The sequence below is a fragment of the Nerophis lumbriciformis genome, linkage group LG01 (genome assembly GCF_033978685.3).
Source record: "Nerophis lumbriciformis linkage group LG01, RoL_Nlum_v2.1, whole genome shotgun sequence".
Taxonomy (NCBI): Eukaryota; Metazoa; Chordata; class Actinopteri; order Syngnathiformes; family Syngnathidae; genus Nerophis; species Nerophis lumbriciformis.
The window spans coordinates 23,447,469-23,466,689 of record NC_084548.2 but is presented as its reverse complement, the minus strand read 5'-3'; the positions used below and the strand labels follow the sequence as shown (position 1 = coordinate 23,466,689).

Sequence of the window (19,221 nt, the reverse complement as noted above, 5' to 3'; positions counted from 1 at the left end):
ATTATAGAAGATGTCTGTCAAGGAGGTGGTCTGGGAAGTAGAGGCACAAAGTTCAACTCGTTTCCATATTCAGTGTTTTTATTGTTCATAGTTAATATTGTAAATCCCACATTCTATATTTAAGTTGTATGTACATTGTTATATAATTCAGTAAAAAACTAAAGTTCATTCTGTTTGTGAGATGGTATTTAGTTTTTTACTGAAATGTACATGAAAATACATAATGTGGGATTTACAATACTACGAACAATAAAACACTGAATATTGAGAATATATGAAAGATACGCCTCTCCTGCAGACCACCTCCATCGATATCTTTTATAATCGAACAAGAGCAGCAAACAAGGCAAAAGGATAAAAACATCCACCTATTCTATATATGCAGAACACTGATATTACGTCGAGCATCATTATCCAGCACCTTTTGCTGGTCATATTGTGTATCCCCTGCTATCATGGCACGTACTAACTCGTATGTCACGTAAAAAAGTGTAGATTTTAACCAATTGGAATAATTTCTATAGTTTGAAAATATCCAGCGAGCCGCATTGAAGTGTTTATTATGTTGTATTATGCCCAGGAAGCCCAGTTAACTCCTTTTTTTTATGCAGTTTTGAAAGACCCGTGTCATGTGACTTCAAACTTGACACCTCGTTGGCTGGTTCTGAGACAGCGTGATTACTTTAGCCTTATTTTACCGCAAGTGAGTCTTGCTTTTTCAAGCAGCAAAATTCGACGCTAAACTTTTTTTACACTACATCTTTTTTCAATGAGGTCAGCATAATTTGATGTAAAAAAAAAGAAAGAAAATTCAGTTACATAATTGTGTCAAAACAAAGCTTTCGTAATAGACAAAAATTAACCTCCATAAATATAGTGTAGAAATTCAACCAATTGCAGGAAATGTAGTATTGAATTTCAAAATGTTCTTTCGGGGCTTGCGTCGCAGCACTTCCTGCCGATTTCCCTCTTTTTTACATCAGTTTTCTGCTTATTCACAAAGGGTGCTCACATGCCTGAATGGTGAGAATACTTGTATCTTGAATTTTTCCATGCAACGTTAAGCATAATTAGTCAAGACAACTCCTATCTCAAAACCCTCTTCAAGGGGCTGTTTGCAACTTCCTCAGTTACATTTTTCAAGTAAAAAAATACCAGGACACCACTGGCTAGCTTATGTTACCATTCATGGTTTAACAGAACATCTCTGTTTTAAAGTACCAGTTAGTGTTGTAATGATACCAATATTTTGGTACCGATACTAAAATTATTTTGATACTTTTCGGTACTTTTCTAAATAAAGAGAACCACAAAAAATTGCATTATTGGCTTTATTTTAACAAAAACATCTTAGGGTACCGTATTATCCGCACTATAAGGCGCACCGGATTATAAGGCGCACCTTCAATGAATGGCATATTTCAAAACTTTGTTCATATATAAGGCGCACCCATTAGATCAGTGGTTCTCAAACTTTTTTTGTCATCCCCCACTTTGGACAAGGGAGAGTTTTCAAGCCCCACCTGCCCCCATTGCCCCAACAGAGCGCTAATGCCAAGCTTTAACATTTTCAAATTTATTGAACATCAAGTTGTATACGTTCAAGCTCAATAACATAAAATAACATCAAGTTCAATAATAAATAAAATAACTGTGCAGCTGTGGTATAACTTGCATCAAGTTCAATCATAAATAAAATAACTTCCATCAAGTTCAATAAATAAAACAAAAGTGTTATAACTTGCATCAAGTTCAATAATAAATAAAAAAAAGTTTATAACTTGCATCACGTTCAATAATAAATCAAAAAAAGTGTTATAACTTGCATCAAGTTCAATAATAAATCAAATAAGTGTTATAACTTGCGTTCAATAATAAATCAAATAACTTGCATCAAGTTCAATAATAAATCAAAAAAAGTGTTATAACTTGAATCAAGTTCAAAAAAAAAAAAGTGTTATAACTTGCATCACGTTCAATAATAAATCAAAAAAAGGGTTATAATTTGCATCAAGTTCAATAATAAATCAAATAAAAGTGTTATAACTTGCATCAAGTTCAATAATAAATCAAATAAAAGTGTTAACTTGCATCAAGTTCAATAATAAATCAAATATCTTGCATCAAGTTCAATAATAAATCAAAAAAAGTGTTATAACTTGCATCAAGTTCAAAAAAAAAAAAGTGTTATAACTTGCATCACGTTCAATAATAAATCAAAAAAAGGGTTATAATTTGCATCAAGTTCAATAATAAATCAAATAAAAGTGTTATAACTTGCATCAAGTTCAATAATAAATCAAATAAAAGTGTTAACTTGCATCAAGTTCAATAATAAATCAAATATCTTGCATCAAGTTCAATAATAAATCAAAAAAAGTGTTATAACTTGCATCAAGTTCAATAATAAATAAAACAAAAGTGTTATAACTTGCATTTTAGTTCAATAATAAATCAAATAACTTGCATCAAGTTCAATAATAAATCAAATAAAAGTGCCACTTTGCAATCTTCGCAAAAAAAAAAGGAGGATCTATGCATTTGGCAAGACAGGGCAAGTGACAGCACTTTTCCCTGGGAGAGCCACCTTGCTTCACTGTGAAACAGCACTGCTGTATGATCAGCTCCCATTTCCTCACACAGTGCAGAGAACAGTCGCACTTTCAGTGGTCGTGTTTTGATCAAATTTACCGCGCTCACATCTGTTAAAACCTCATTGAGTTCGGGGCTGAGCTGCCTTGACGCGAGTGCTTCCCGGTGAATGACACAGTGTGTGCCCGTCAGATTTTTGTTTCTCTGCAGGCTCTGGCTCGACGACCTTTGAGGTGCGAGTCACAAATGTATATTTTTGTGTAATTGTGGTCCACACATTAGCCTGCTACCCATCCGCGCGAAAGTTTGTTCCGCTTAGCCCCGCCCCCATTAGTTACTGTTGCTATGTCTGTCAAACTTTCGCTCGTACCGAGAAATATAAAGCCTACAGTAAAAATAAGTACCGGTAATTTCCATTTATTTATATAGCGGATTTCACAGACAGAATCACAAAGTGATTTACAGTGTGTATAGAAAATGAAAGCATAGTAAAAAAAATAATCTAAGAATATAATAATAAAAAAAAAAATTTTAAGTGAAATTTCCTCCCGTTCCTCGCGCCCCACCTGTCATGTCTCTATTCCCCACCAGTGGGGCGTGCCCCACACTTTGAGAAACGCTGCATTAGATGGAGCTGCGCTAAAGGGAATGTCAACAAAACAGTCAGATAGGTCAGTCAAACTTTATTAATAGATTACAAACCACTGTTCTGACAACTCTGTTCACTCCCAAAATGAATAAACAGCTGACTTACTCGTGTTACGGTAAATTAAACGTTAGTGCTATCACAATATAGTAACACTCGAAATAGTGCAAAGTAATAACAATATATCAATAACTCAACATTGCTCAAACGTTAATGTCACACAACACACAAAATAAACATGTAAAGCTCACTTTATGAAGTTATTCTTCATCCACGAATCCCTTGAATTCTTCTTCAGTATCCGAATTAAACAGTTGAGCGAATACGGCATCCAAAATGGCCGGCTCCGTCTCGTCGAAGTCGTCATTGATCAAGTCAGTGTCGCTGCTGTTGTCCAGCAGTTCAGTGACAATTCCTGCCTTCCTGACAGTTGAGACTGAATCAGCCCAGGCATTTACGATCCACTGGCAGATAGTGGCGTATGCCGTCCGGCGCTGTCTCCGTCTTGGTGAGCGTGTGTTCGCCTTCTGTCATCCACTGTTCCCACGCAGTTAGCAGTCTAGCTTCGAATGCCTTGTTGACACCAATATCTACCGGCTGGAGTTCTTTTGTCAATCCACCCAGAATGACGGCAAGACACGTGTAAGCGTGTCTCTTAATGTGATGTTATGAGCTAGGGAAAATAACAACTACACTACCCAGCATGCAACGGGAGTGGCGAACATGCGCGGTAGCCCTGAGAAGCGTTGTGTGTTACCATGCAGTTAGAATGTGGTTATGAGCACGCTGTGAGTAAACGTTGAGAACTCAGCCAACACGCCTCGTCTGCATTATTTATAATTAGACAGACAATACACTTAACAGGAGCCATTTTGGGGTCTTTACATAAACACACAAATGGAAATGAAACGTCATATATCCGGGCAGCACGGTGGCGGAGGGGTTAGTGCGTCTACCTCACAATACGAAGATCCTGAGTAGTCGTGAGTTCAATCCCGGACTCGGGATCTTTCTGTGTGGAGTTTGCATGTTCTCCCCGAGACTGCGTGGGTTCCCTCCGGGTACTCCGGCTTCCTCCCACCTCCAAAGACATGCACCTGGGGAGAGGTTGATAGGCAACACTAAAATTGGCCCTAGTGTGTGAATGTGAGTGTGAATGTTGTCTGTCTATCTGTGTCGGCCCTGCGATGAGGTGGCGACTTGTCCAGGGTGTACCCCGTCTTCCGCCTGATTGTAGCTCAGATAGGCTCCCGCGACCCCGAAGGGAATAAGCGGTAGAAAATGGATGGATGGATGGATGGACGTCATATATCCCAGCATGCACCGCGCGCTTCTTCTTCTACGGGGACAGCTGCTTACCGTAGAAGCGCTTCTTCTTCTACGGGGGAAAAAGATGGCGGCTGTTTAACATAGTTGCGAGACCTAAACTTTATGAAAATGAAGTTTGTTGTAGCTCAATATTTGTCCATATAAAAGGCGCACTGTCAGCTTTTGACAAAATTGGAGGTTTTTAGGTGCACCTTAGAGTGCGGAAAATACGGTACATTAAACATATGTTTCTTATTGCAGTTAAGTCCTTAAATAAAGTAGTGAACATACTAGACAACTTGTCTTTTAGTAGTAAGTAAACAAACAAAGACTCCTAGTTAGTCTGCTGACGTATGCAGTAACATATTGTCATTTATCATTCTATTTTGTCAACATTATTAAGGACAAGTGGTAGAAAATGTATTATTAATCTACTTGTTCATTTACTGTTAATACCTGCTTACTTGCTATTTTAACATGTTCTGTCCACACTTCTGTTAAAAATGTAATAATCACTTACTCTTCTGTTGTTTGATACTTTACATTAGTTTTGGATGATACCACAAATTTGAGTATCAATCTGATACCAAGTAGTTACAGGATCATACATTGGTCATATTGAAAGTCCTCGTGTCCAGGGATGTATTTCCTGAGTTTATAAACACAATATACTTTTTTTTTAAACGAAAGATGTTGTAATGCCAAAAAATAACGTTATCATAGTAGTATAGACTGAGACCCATTGCATCCCTGCTTGGCACTCAGCATCAAAGGTTGGAATTGTTGGTTAAATCACCGCTGCTGCCCACTGCTCCCCTCACCTCAATGGTGATGGGTCAAATGCAGAGAATAATTTTCCACACCTAGTGTGTGTGTGACAATCATTGGTACTTTAACTTTAACTTTAGATACGTGCCTGTACTTGATATCATTACATTGGATTATAGGTGTAGATCCACCGATGGCGTTTGTTTACATTTTGATGCGGGTGAGCTACGTTGTGTAGTGAAACATGTTTAGCTATTCCTCGTCCTGCAGGAATGATACTTGTAAGAAACGTACTTTACTTGTCACCATAGAGACCAGGATTAGTGATTTAGAAGTAGCCGAAACACTGCCGACGGCGGATGGACTTTAGCCGGTAGCTAACTAGCCATGTCTTAAAGCACCTCTTCCTAAAGGCGTTAGTGTTATAGCTTCCGTTCTCCCTTTTCTGTCTACACACTGTCTGCTTGTGAGTACTCCGTGATTGTGTTTGACCGAACATGCTCGTAAAACCAGCAATGGCACGACGTGACTTTGACGCGGGCACGGGGGGTTGCGAGACCGGTACGTTTCAGAGACGATAGAGTACCGAAAATGATTCATTAGTATCGCGGTACTATACTAATACCGGTATACCGTACAACCCTAGTACCAGTAGAGTGGAAAAACTCTACTGGTACTAAACTTCTATGTTGAAGCTATTATCATATATATCTGATTTATGACACCAAAAGACTTCCAAAGTTTTCGAAAAAATAGATATGATCAATATAGTGTCAATCTCACGGGGATTCCCGAAACATTTTGAAAGCTGAGGAAGCCAGTTAAATGATGGCGAGATGTCGCCCAAAGAGCCACAACAATGCTAATCAAGCAGACTATGTGAGAGCCAACAATGATTACTTTGGGAAAAATTATGATCCAGGACCTTATGTTTTTGAGCCCGAACACAAAGAGGATGAGCAATAAGTTTTAGAAGCAGAGTGCTCAACGGATGCAGCTTTATTGTGACACTAGCATCCGCATTATTGATGGGTGCTAAACATGCAAACGAACCGTAGTACAAACCCCAAAATCAGTGAAGTTGGCATGTTGTGTAAATTGTAAATAAAAACAGAATACCATGATTTGCTAATCCTTTTCAACCTATACTAAATTGAATAGACTGCAAAGACAAGATACTTAATGTTTGAACTGTAAAACATTTTTTGCAAATATTAGCTCATTTGGAATTTGATGCCTATAACATGTTTCAAAAAAGCTCGCACAAGTGGCAAAAAAGACTGAGAAAGGTGAGGAATGCTCATTAGGGATGTCCGATAATGGCTTTTTTGCCGATATTCTGATATTGTCCAACTCTTAATTATCGATTCCGATATCAACGTTACCATGGACGCCCCTGCTGATTTCAGCAAGACAATGCCAAGCCACGTGTTACATCAACGTGGCTTCATAGTAAAAGAGTGCGGGTACTAGACTGGTCTGCCTGTAGTCCAGACCTGTCTCCCATTGAAAATGTGTGGCGCATTATGAAGCCTAAAATACCACAACGGAGACCCCCGGACTGTTGAACAACTTAAGCTGTACATCAAGCAAGAATGGGAAAGAATTCCACTTGAGAACCTTAAAAAATGTGTCTCCTCAGTTCCCAAACGTTAAAAGGAAAGGCCATGTAACACAGTGGTGAACATGCCCTTTCCCAACTACTTTGGCATGTGTTGCAGCCATGAAATTCTAAGTTCATTATTATTTGCAAAAAAAAATTAAGTTTATGAGCATCAAATATCTTGTCTTTGTAGTGCATTCAATTGAATATGGGTTGAAAAGGATTTGCAAATCAATGTATTCCGTTTATATTTACATCCAACACAATTTCCCAACTCATATGGAAACGGGGTTTTTACTTTTAGTTTGAAACGAAACAAAAGCAGTTGCCAGCTTATAGTGTTAACTTCATTGTAAGCTACCTTTAACTCAATGCGCCGCTAAAATAGTCAGTCTGCGTTGGCACTTATATAATTTATACTTGGTTAATTTTCAGGTCACGACTTGTAAATGGAGTACCGGTATTGTTGGCGGTTTCAAGGTGAAAAATCTGTTCTCAATTAGGCCGGACTGGTAAAATGATACCATAATAACTTGAAAATGAAGACAACTTGAGATTGTTTTCTTTTATTTTATATTTATTACAACCACATCGTGAAAATGTACATATCACAATCTTCTTGACGAAACACTTAAAGTTACCGGTACTTAAATTCTAAGAAAAAAATTGGTGCAGCTTAAAAAACACAACAAAGGACACCATGAACTTATACACTTTGTCTCAGTGTGTCTACAAAGCCATTTAAACGTAGTCACAGCCTATCTGATTGAACAAAATACTAAATAGATTGTGTATTAAATAGTCTGATTATGTCACGGCCATCTGTTTATCGTTGGGAATAGAAAAATTATTTACCGTAACATAAAAATAAATTTTTCCCGTTTTTTGGTCTGATGATAAAAAACAAATAGATTGTTCATTATCCAAATTGACTGTGTTTGAAAATAGGAAATAAAACATCGAGTGCAAAACTATTTTCTCTATTCACCATTCATTGTTTGGAGACATGGTAGATTTCAGATGCGCAGTTCCTTGTCTGTGAGTGACCTGGAACAACAACAGAAGAGCCACATTTGCCTGTTTGATAGATAATCAATAAAATGTGTCACTAACATGCCTGGGAAATTAAAAAAATCGAAGGGAACTCTTGACCCTGAGAAAATTGTTTTGACGACAATGACACTGTTCTTTGTCTTCTTCTGATGTACTTACAGACAGTCACTGCGCATGTGCAATCCAATCCACCAATATGTCCAAACACATTGAACGGGGAATAGAGAAGAGTTTTCCACTCGATTAAATTTCCATTTTCCCAATTTAAATGTACTGCATTGTAATAGAAATAAAACAACAGAGACTCAGATTTCCCTCGCCTGGACGCGAGGGAAATCCGCGTCCAACTCCGGGCCTGGCACCTCTGGTGCCAGGCCCGGAGTTGGAGCACGATGGCTAGCGCCCGGTGGCCGGGCTTGTCCCCATGGGGCCGAAGAGGCAACATGGGTCCCCCTTCCAATGGGCTCGCCACTAATGGGAGGGCCCATAGAGGTCGAGTGCGATGTGAGGTGGCAGCAGCCAAAGGCAGGGCCCTTGGCGGTCCGATCCTCTGCTACATAAGTTAGCTCTTGGGACGTGGAACGTCACCTCGCTGGGGGGCAAGGAGCCTGAGCTAGTGCGCAAGGTGGAGAAGTTCCGGCTGGATATAGTCGGACTAACTTCGACGCACAGAAAGGGCTCTGGAACCCGTTCTCTCTAGAGGGGCCAGACTCTCTTCCACTCTGGCGTTGCACGCAGTGAGAGGCGACGGGCTGGGGTGGCAATTCTTGTTGCCCCCCGGCTCAGAGCCTGCACGTTGGAGTTCAACCCAGTGGACGAGAGGGTAGCTTCCCTCCGCCTTCAGGTGGGGGGACGGGTCCTGACTGTTTGTGCTTACGCACCAAACAGCAGTTCAGAGTACCCACCCTTTTTGGATACACTCGAGGGAGTACTGGTAAGTGCTCCCCAACGCGTCGTCCTATGAGGAAGCAGTGCCTGGGGAAACTTGTGGGCTCTCCTATTTCTGGGGCTGAGGTTGCCGAGGTAGTTAAAAAGCTCCTCGGTGGCAAGGCCCCGGGGTGGATGAGATCCACCCCCAGTTCCTTAACGCTTTGGATGCTGTAAGGCTATCTTGTTGACAAGACTCTGCAACATCGGGGGGGGAAGTACCTCTGGATTGGCAGACATATTGGCAATTCCTCTCTTTAAGAAGGGGAATCCGAGGGTGTGTTCCAACTATCGTGGGATCACACTCCTCAGCCTTCCCGGTAAGGTCTATTTAGGTGTACTGGAGAGGAGGCTACGCCGGATAGTCGAATCTCGGATTCAGGATGAACAATGTGGTTTTCGTCCTGGTCGTGGAACTCACCGGATCGGTTCGCAGCCGAGTGTGAAGCGACTGGGATGAGAATCAACACCTCCAAGTCCGAGTCCATGGTTCTCGCCCGGAAAATGGTGGAGTGCCATCTCCGGGTTGGGGAGGAGACCCTGCCCCATGTGGAGTAGTTCAAAGACCTTGGAGTCTTTGTTCACGACCACGAATGAGGGAAGAGTAGATTGCGAGATCGACAGGCGGATCAGTGCGGCGTCTTCAGTAATGCGAACGCTGTATCGATCCGTTGTGGTGAAGGAGCTGAGCTGGAATGCAAAGCCCTCAATTTACCGGTCGATCTCCATTCCCATCCTCCCCTATGGTCATGAGCTTTGGGTTATGACCGTATTATCCATCGTTATTTTAAATATCAAAAAAAGTTATATATATCGTCACACTCATAATGTTAACCAAACTGTAGGGCCCCTAAAATATGGACCAAACCAAATAATGACTCACTGTTGTCAACTGAGTAAACAATGAGCAAATTAACAGTATGAAATTCAGCTTAGTTCTGTTTTAAAACCAAAAAACTGGCCAATTTAAAAATGCTTGAGTTGTGTAAAGACCAGAATATCCATCCATCCATTTTCTACCGCATGTCCCTTTTGGGGTCACCGAGGGTGCTGGAGCCTATCTAAGCTGCATTCGGGCGGAAGGCGGTGTACACCCTGGACAATATCAAATAAAAAAATGCAATTCTCAACAAAGTAGAACTTAATCAGGAAAATAACTCGCATTTCATGTGGTGCTTTGTGTTGCAGGTCCTGATGAGAATGGAACTGGTAAGCTTTTGTATCAACAAAAATACATAGGGTACGTGTGGCGCTAATCTTTAAATGTAATTAGAAATGAGCAGCTGGAACAATAACAGAGGGGGACGAGGAGGTTTCAGAGGAGGAAGAGGTGAGGCGTTTTTAAATAAGGAAAGTTTGTGTAAATTATTTTTAATTATTTAAATTTCTGATCTGTGTATTACATCAGGTCGTGATTTTGGTGAGTCTGATCAGAAACAATTCAGTGGTGTGGTTTGTTTTATACGTCTCAACTTGCACCGTATGTTCCTAAATTAATCTAAATGTTCTTAATTTCACAGATGACAACAATGTTGCACAAGAAAATGGTAGGTTAATTGTTGATGCAAAATTGTGAGCCTGTCTTGATTATGTGGAGTATTTGCTCTGAAGGAATAAGAGCACAATGTGGGCAGTGGTCTGTTTTTCATTTAGATTGTTGCTTTGACAGGAATTTTAAGTACAAAAGTAAATGGGACACCGTAATGCTCGCTCCAGAACCATTTTAAATTTGTTTATTCTTTTGGACCTTTTTATGAGAGCAATCTCTTTAGATGGTTGCCAAGAGGTCAGCAACACACAAACAAAATCCAAAGTGGCTACAAACCGTCGTTACACACCACCTAAAACAGAGGTACTGTTTAAATTATTGCTGCTATCTAGTACTAAGATACAGCCCAAGCCTTTGAATGAAATGAGTTCCAATATTTTTAGTTGGATCGTCAATTTAGATTGCTTAAAAACCAAAGTCAGTACGAGCTCTGGGAACATGTAAGAAAGTAATGATTGATTCTTGGTAATTGTAGTTACTGCAGCTAAAAAACTTTCTGTGGCCTACTGTGTTTTCTGTTTTGCACAGCGGTAGAGGTTGCCAAAATAATTTGTAAATCAATTAAATGCTACTCTGCTTCTTGACTACTGTAAAGTTTACACAGAACCGTTGTGGTCTTAGCTCAAGGGAGCACTCTGACTCCCTTCCTTACATGTTGGCAAGCGTGCGGTGTGCAACCAAAAAATTGTTTGTTGAATTGGGGGAAGACATTATTTTGACACCTTGCGGATTTTAGATGTTTACACCTTAAAGTAAAGACCAGTCCATTATTTCATGTTAGTATTATTTCAACAGTAGCACAATAAAGTAAAACGTATTCAGGAAAAAACATGCATTATTAAATCATTTGTACTTCATTGAGAAGTATCTGCTCCCTTACCAAACAATTTGGCACCAAAGAGACAGGGATATTGTATTTGTCCATGCTGCACACAGCCCTGTCCTCTTGGTAAGAAAGAAGCCACTGGTGGGGCGATATTTCTGAAAATCTAACAATTACAAGATCCCAAGGTCAATCACCGTCACTTTGGAGCTCCATGTAAGATTTCACTTTGTGGTGGTGTAAGCATAATTCTGTTAAAAGTGAGGGGATCAGCTCAGGATTTAATTGTAATTCGCAAGGCGCTCGCACAACATTCGCCAAAAAAACACGTCATGCATATTTGCAAGTTAACCCATTTTCCAATGTCCAGAATATCTTTTAACAAGACAGAAACTCCATAAAGGTGCAAGGTTAAAATTCTGCAAATGTTTTAATATTTTTGTAGCTGGAGCATAAAAACACTTAACGACGTAAATATGTTTTAAATAAATAGATGTCTTCAAATTCCTTGACTAAAAGAATCACAAGGCACTCCACTTCTCCCAAGCTTCCATTTTGTGTCTAGAAACAACGTTCCATCAGGACAGGCATGTTCCCCTTCTCGTTGAGAAGATCTCGTCTATTTCGTTAAAAAAATCTATTAGTTCGATTTTAGAGTGCACTGCAAAAAGAGGCTCCAAGAAAGTTAAGAAAAAAGAAGCAAAAGCCGGAGAGACAAAGGAGAGGGTAGGGAAGCGTATGTCCCTGGCGGGACAGGTAGCGTATATAATTTGCAATTGTATTGAAAGGCAGGGTGCGGGAAAGAGTGTAACAAGCGCAACATGGCAAAGCAAGAAAAGTAAAGCATTGAATGTCTCATTAAAGATGGTAATACTTCAAACTGGGCAAAACATTTGAAAGACAATCATCCAGACATGCACATCAAGTAAAAGGCGACTGGTGCAAAGGGTCAGGTAATTCACGGTACGTTTTTTTGTATGTAAAGAGAACTTTTTTTCCCCCTCCTAAAATTATTTATTAAGATATCAGCAAATACTGCATTCGGCAGTAAACAAAGTATCACTGGTGTACTGAAAATCATAGAGGATACCCATTAGGTCTTAAAGTCTCAAATACAAGAATTGGTATTCATGGCCTTAAAATGTCTTAAAGTCTATCAAAATTTTGTAAAAGTCTTAAAGGGGCAATATTATGATTTTTTTTTTCTTCATTGAAATACTTCAATCAATCAATCTTTATTTATATAGCCCTAAATCACAAGTGTCTCAAAGGGCTGCACAAGCCACAACGACATCCTCGGTACAAAGCCCACATACGGGCAAGGAAAAACTCACCCCAGTGGGACGTCGATGTGAATGACTATGAGAAACCTTGGAGAGGACCGCATATGTGGGTAACCCCCCCCCTCTAGGGGAGACCGAAAGCAATGGATGTCGAGTGGGTCTGACATAATATTGTGAGAGTCCAGTCCATAGTGGATCCAACATAATAGTAAGAGTCCAGTCCATAGTGGGGCCAGCAGGACACCATCCCGAGCGGAGACGGGTCAGCAGCGTAGAGATGTTCCCAGCCGATGCACAGGCGAGCGGTCCACCCCGGGTCCCGACTCTGGACAGCCAGCACTTCATCCATGGCCACCGGACCTGTGCCCCCCCCCCTCAAGGAAAAGGGGAGCAGAGGAGAAAAGAAAAGAAACGGCAGATCAACTGGTCCAACAGGGGGGTTATTTAAAGGCTAGAGTATACAAATGAGTTTTAAGATGGGACTTAAATGCTTCTACTGAGGTAGCATCTCTAATTGTTACCGGGAGGGCATTCCATAGTACTGGAGCCCGAATAGAAAACGCTCTATAGCCCGCAGACTTTTTTTGGGCTCTGGGAATCACTAATAAGCCGGAGTTCTTTGAACGCAGATTTCTTGCCGGGACATATGGTACAATACAATCGACAAGATAGGACGGAGCTAGACCGTGTAGTATTTTATACGTAAGTAGTAAAACCTTAAAGTCACTTCTTAAGTGCACAGGAAGCCAGTGCAGGTGAGCCAGTATAGGCGTAATATGATCAAACTTTCTTGTTCTTGTCAAAAGTCTAGCAGCCGCATTTTGTACCAATTGTAATCTTTTAATGCTAGACATAGGGAGACCCGAAAATAATACGTTACAGTAGTCGAGACGAGACGTAACGAACGCATGAATAATGATCTCAGCGTCGCTAGTGGATAAAATAGAACGAATTTTAGCGATATTACGGAGATGAAAGAAGGCCGTTTTAGTAACACTCTTAATGTGTGATTCAAAGGAGAGAGTTGGGTCGAAGATAATACCCAGATTCTTTACTGATTCGCTTTGTGTAATTGTTTGGTTGTCAAATGTTAAGGTGGTATTATTAAATAAATGTCGGTGTTTAGCAGGACCGATAATCAGCATTTCCGTTTTCTTGGCGTTGAGTTGCAAGAAGTTAGCGGACATCCAATGTTTAATTTCATTAAGACGCCTCCAGCTGACTACATATACTTCCTAACATATACTTCCTATCTATCTAACGTTCTACATGTAATGATGGTTCTTTGACCAAGATGTTGCATAGAATGATTTTCACAACTAGGGATGATGTTTGATAAGAAATTATCGAGTTCGAGCCCATTATCGAATCCTCTTATCGAATCGATTCCTTATCGATTCTCTCAGATAGGTTGTTGTATATGGAAAAAAACACACAATATTTGGTTTAACAATAGCTCACTTTTATTTTATAAGAAAAAAAAATATTGACTGTTACCCCCCTTAAAAAATAAAATAAAAAATTGACTGTTACCCAAAGTATATTAAGTGGGATTTTTCAGAAAAACAAATATACAGTAACACAAAAACAACCTGTCTCTGTGATCACTATAAGAGGTAACCTTATTTTAGCCTAAAGGCTACGAGTGAGCAGATATGGAAATTAACCGAAAACAGTTAACGTTAGTTACTCACCAGCACACTCAATGGAATTGGTGCTCTAGCTTGAAGTAGAGGAAGAGGGGCTTGCTTCGTCATCTCTGTCGCTGCTTCTCCACGACACCTTTCTCGAACGTTCAGGTTATGTACGGCCTGAACATGTTTCATCATGCTTGTTGTGCTTCCCCCCTTACATGAGAGCGAAGCCTGGCAATAATTGCAGATAGCCGTTTCCTCGTCTTATTTTTTTGTAAAATAAAGCCATGCCTTGAGGCGTTTTTTCCGGCTGCTTCTTTCTTTTTTTTTTAAATTTTTTAATTATATTTTTTTAAACCTTTATTTATAAATTTCAATTACAAACAGACGAGACACAAAAACAGTACAAAACAGCGCCAGGGGGTTGTAAATTCAAAGTAACTAAAATAGAATACAAAAAAGTATATATATAATAAACCTTGTTGCTGCTTCTGTATCTGCCGCCTAATGACTGAGCTACGTCATTTTCTGGGACGTGCCACGGGGCATTTCCTGTGAGACGGGATTTGTTCCCAGGGATTCGAATAAAGAACCAATTCTTTTTCTTTACTATAGTGGCCTGGATAACGGGAACCGGTTCTCAAAAAGGGATTCGAGTCCATGGAATCGGTTCTTTTCTTATCGAACAACCGAGAGAACCGGTTTCGAACATCATCCCGAGTCACAACTGGACTGTTTGCTTTGTCTAAGAAGACGATTTGCCTCTCATCGGAGTAGGCTTCATCAGTTCGTGTTCATAGACTTAGATTGGTCACATCAAGCCCAGACTAGATATGACCAATCTAGTTATAGTTAAGTCTTATTGCCATCAGGTGCCATTTTGCACAAGTCTTACATTTGTTTTAATTGTTTATCTGTTATTTGGTGTCTGCCATATTACTTTGTTTAAAATGCTTGATTTAATGTGCACTTTCAATTTCTACTTGAGGTCCATGGATCATTGTTCTCGTCTTCAATGTTTCTTCTACAGAGGAAATTCCTAAATACATTATTGATCTCGCGATTATCTGTAACTAAGCTTGAATAGGGAAGAATCTGCAGAATATAATGGGATGCTGATATCTGGCATAGTTGACGAGCTAATAGTTTACCAGCTTTATCACCACTTTCATAAAACTTGAAATCTTGAACGAAGTGTTTGTTCACTACACCAGTATTTGTTCACTACACCAGTAGTGGCCTAGTGGTTAGAGTGTCCGCCCTGAGATCGGTAGGTTGTGAGTTCAAACCCCGGCCGAGTCATACCAAAGACTATAAAAATGGGACCCATTACCTCCCTGCTTGGCACTCAGCATCAAGGGTTGGAATTGGGGGTTAAATCACCAAAATGATTCCCGGGCGCGGCCACCGCTGCTGCCCACTGCTCCCCTCACCTCCCAGGGGGTGATCAAGGGTGATGGGTCAAATGCAGAGAATAATCTCGCCACACCTAGTGTGTGTGTGACAATCATTGGTACTTTAACTTTAACTTTAGTCCCCAACCACCGGTACCGGCCCGCGGACCAATTGGTACTGGGCCGCAAAAGAAATAAAAATAAAGATATTTATTTTTTATTAAATCACCATAAAAAACACAATTTCATACATTATATATCAATATAGATCAATACAGTCTGCAGGGATACAGTCCGTAAGCACAGTCTCCCAAAACAAATGTTCAAGCGTTGACCGGTCCGCAGCTACAAAAAGGTTGGGAACCACTGCACTACACGGTCTGTTGCAAGGACATCATGCTCTGCCTGTCGGGAGCTTTTCCCTGTGTCTGCGTTCTGACAGGTAGAGTACAAGTTCTCCACCAGATATGCGTTGTAAAACTAGTCAATTTATTCTTCAAGACTTTTTTCTCATAACCTGTATAGGTTTTTAATTCCCTCTCCCATCTCACGCCTCTGGTATTTGTCGTCCTCTAGCTCCAAAACGGCGGCGGCCAGCTAAAATGCTAGCATGCCTCCTAGATTTAATCTGGGGTAACACCCATTTTAATGTTTTTGTCCACAAAGGCCTATAATACATTTTTTAATTCCTTAGTACCGTGGTACCATACAATCATACTGCAAAGTTATCGTGTTCATTTTCCAATCTTTTGATTAATTAATTTATCGGCCCAGGCCTAGTTTGTTGTAGAAGTGGGATAAGGATGTCGAGTAGTTGCTGGTCTATATTGTTGAGATACTGTCTTTGGATGTGATACTGTTGATTGATTTTTGACGGGAGCCTCTGTTAATGTAACTCAGTCCTTCTCAAATAGTGGGATGGGCCCCCCTTCGGTGACCTCGGGGAACAGGCTTTTTTTTTTTTGCCATACCAGAATATTATGAAGCATATGGAGCGTTTGGTTCCACAGTGGGAGACGAGGAAATACCTTACAATTTTATGCAGAGGTATGGGTATAACAATTTTAGAGACAAATTATAGTATTTATAGTCACGGTGGCAAGTGGGGGGTGAAAAATATTTTCTTTTTCCTACGGGGGGTGTAACAGAAAATATTTGAGAAGCACTGATAATTGCTTACTAGCCCAAGGTATTTCTGTACGAACAGAAGCATGAGACATGAAATGGATCAGTCGGTATAGCTTGCAGAATTTGAACACTTTGTTGCAGCAAATTTTATGACATTTGAGAAAATTACTCTGGTTAAAACCTACAATTAATTTGAACCGCATTCATCAGTATATGATTGTTATACTAACAATTTACTGTTTAGAGGGGAAAACTAATGGTTGTTATTATGACAGTGATTTGACTAAGTAGTAGCCTGCAAAATATATGTGTAGATTTTCCGCCATAACGAAATGTTAATCTACTGTAGCAACAACCACCATTTTAGACTGTTTAAGATTCAGAAGACTTGATTATTCTGAACTGATTTGGCATGTTCTGAACAGGCTTTAGAGGAAGAAGAGGCGGCCACACAGAAGGTATATGCTGATTATTGAAGTGTTTCATTAAAAAATTTAAAGGTAGAGTAACTCTTTTACAATTTTAAGGTGGTGGCCGGGGTGGCTTTGGAGGAGGTAAATGACAAATCCATGAAGAGCTTTTTTTAATGTTATAATTTGATATTACAATGTTGTCTTACACCTGCAGGATACCGTGGAAAGAATGAGGAAGTCTTCCCTAAAGGTGATGCTTTTGCTAATTTCAATCATGCCATGGATGTACCTGACTTTTGTATCTTAATACAGGGGATGCTAATGATCAAGTAAACCAGGATAATAGTGAACGTAAGTTGAGGGGTAATTTGATATTAAAAATACTTTATACAATAGGCTTGAGCTTGGAAAACCCCAAGACACAATACCTATCTTTATTTTTGGCCTACAGGACCAAAAGTCACCTATGTTCCTCCAGCCCTTCCTGAAGATGAGGACTCTGTATTTGCACACTATCAGCAAGGCATTAATTTTAATAAATACGATGACATCATGGTAGATGTGAGTGGGACCAATGCACCACCTGCTATAATGGTGAGAGCTCTCTCCAAGTAAGTTGGGTTTTTTTTGTAGTTAATTTTGTTATGAATTATCTTGTCCCCATGTAGACGTTTGACGAGGCATACTTTTGTGAGTCTTTGAGAAAAAATGTAAGTAAATCCGGCTATTCAAAGCCAACTCCAGTTCAGAAGCATGGCATCCCTATCATCTCTGCTGGTCGAGATCTCATGGCCTGTGCCCAGACTGGGTCTGGAAAAACGGTGAGGAATCTTTTCTTATTAGCGCACAGCTTTGTGACACTATAACCAGGAATGGGTACCCAAGATTTGTTTCCATAATGACACTGGTGCCATCATAATCAGTCGTACACAGAACAGGGAGAATGAGGTATTTGGCTCATTTTTAATCCAAATTCGCCCACCAAGTGCTAGGTGATATTGTATGAGTAACATCTTGTAAGTCAGGGATCACTAAATGTGGGTCCGAGTTCGGACCCAGATGCCATTGCGTATGAACCAGGACGTATAGTCAATGTATTAAGTTTTGACAGTGCTCTTCCATTTTAACTGGCACAGCTTTTACAGACTGTATGGTACTTGCTCATCAGCTCAAGAAATACACTGACCAATTGCACACAAGTTAAATCAGCCCACATGGCACTGCTCAGCCAATAAATTCTGTGCATTCCAGTCGGTAATAATGGCTATTCGAATTGCAGAGACAAACTAGAGCTGAGTGACATGGCAGAAAGTGATATCCACGGAAATAAGGATAAAATTAGTGAGACTGGTGCAGAGGGAGGACAGAGATAAGAGACTGTTAAAAAGGATAGAAAAGCAGTATGTCGCCTCTTACCAGTTGTGCTCTCCCACACTCTTGATATTTGCGGTGGTGGACGGGTGGAGAAGTGGACAGAAAAAGTGGGCAACAGAATAATTACTCATGAAGAACAGGAAAGCGTAGAGTGAAAATAGTTAAGTAGTTTATTTCCTCTGGAATCACAAAACTAGTTTTTCATGTTCAGCGACTGCGGCGCTAATAAAACATTGCAACATAAGATGTGATTGTTTTTTAAATTTATTAGTATGATTTAGTTAATTCTTACCCCAACACCTTCCTTTCTTTCACACAAATAGTGAACTTAACTGAAACTTGTAAGTTATGGTGTGAGTGTATTATCAGTAAAAGACAAGACGAGAAATAATTAAATATAAACTCTGCTTCTTCATATTTCCTTACCGATATGCGGAATTATGCAAATGTAACCGTCTATTAAATAAATATCCTTAATTTAGAACAAAGACCATACGATCCAACACATTTCCCAGAACAAAAATTTGCTCATTACATAAATTGTAATACATAAAGCAGGGTTTCCCCGAGATGGGGCGGAGAGGAGATGCTTGCGCTGACTGTTCGCCGCTTCTCAGCTTTACCGCAAAATCCGTTCTACCCTGACACTTTGTATCACTATATGCCTGAAACTACGCTTTAGGGTGGCAGTTTATGGAACTTCGATATGCTATTGATGTGACGAAT

The 19,221-nt window shown here is 40.0% G+C and overlaps 1 protein-coding gene across 1 annotated transcript in view; it reads left to right on the top strand.

The window, feature by feature from the left end:
• The window catches only part of ddx4 (DEAD (Asp-Glu-Ala-Asp) box polypeptide 4), a 45,149-nt gene that overhangs the window by 3,574 nt on the left and 22,354 nt on the right, over positions 1–19,221 (top strand). Inside the window, exons 5-14 of the mRNA XM_061977379.2 lie at positions 10,086–10,106; positions 10,171–10,227; positions 10,306–10,317; positions 10,418–10,444; positions 17,134–17,166; positions 17,236–17,262; positions 17,336–17,371; positions 17,434–17,472; positions 17,573–17,715; positions 17,790–17,942. Coding sequence (XP_061833363.1) covers positions 10,086–10,106; positions 10,171–10,227; positions 10,306–10,317; positions 10,418–10,444; positions 17,134–17,166; positions 17,236–17,262; positions 17,336–17,371; positions 17,434–17,472; positions 17,573–17,715; positions 17,790–17,942 — 548 coding nt within the window. The remainder of the gene's footprint in view (positions 1–10,085; positions 10,107–10,170; positions 10,228–10,305; positions 10,318–10,417; positions 10,445–17,133; positions 17,167–17,235; positions 17,263–17,335; positions 17,372–17,433; positions 17,473–17,572; positions 17,716–17,789; positions 17,943–19,221) is intronic.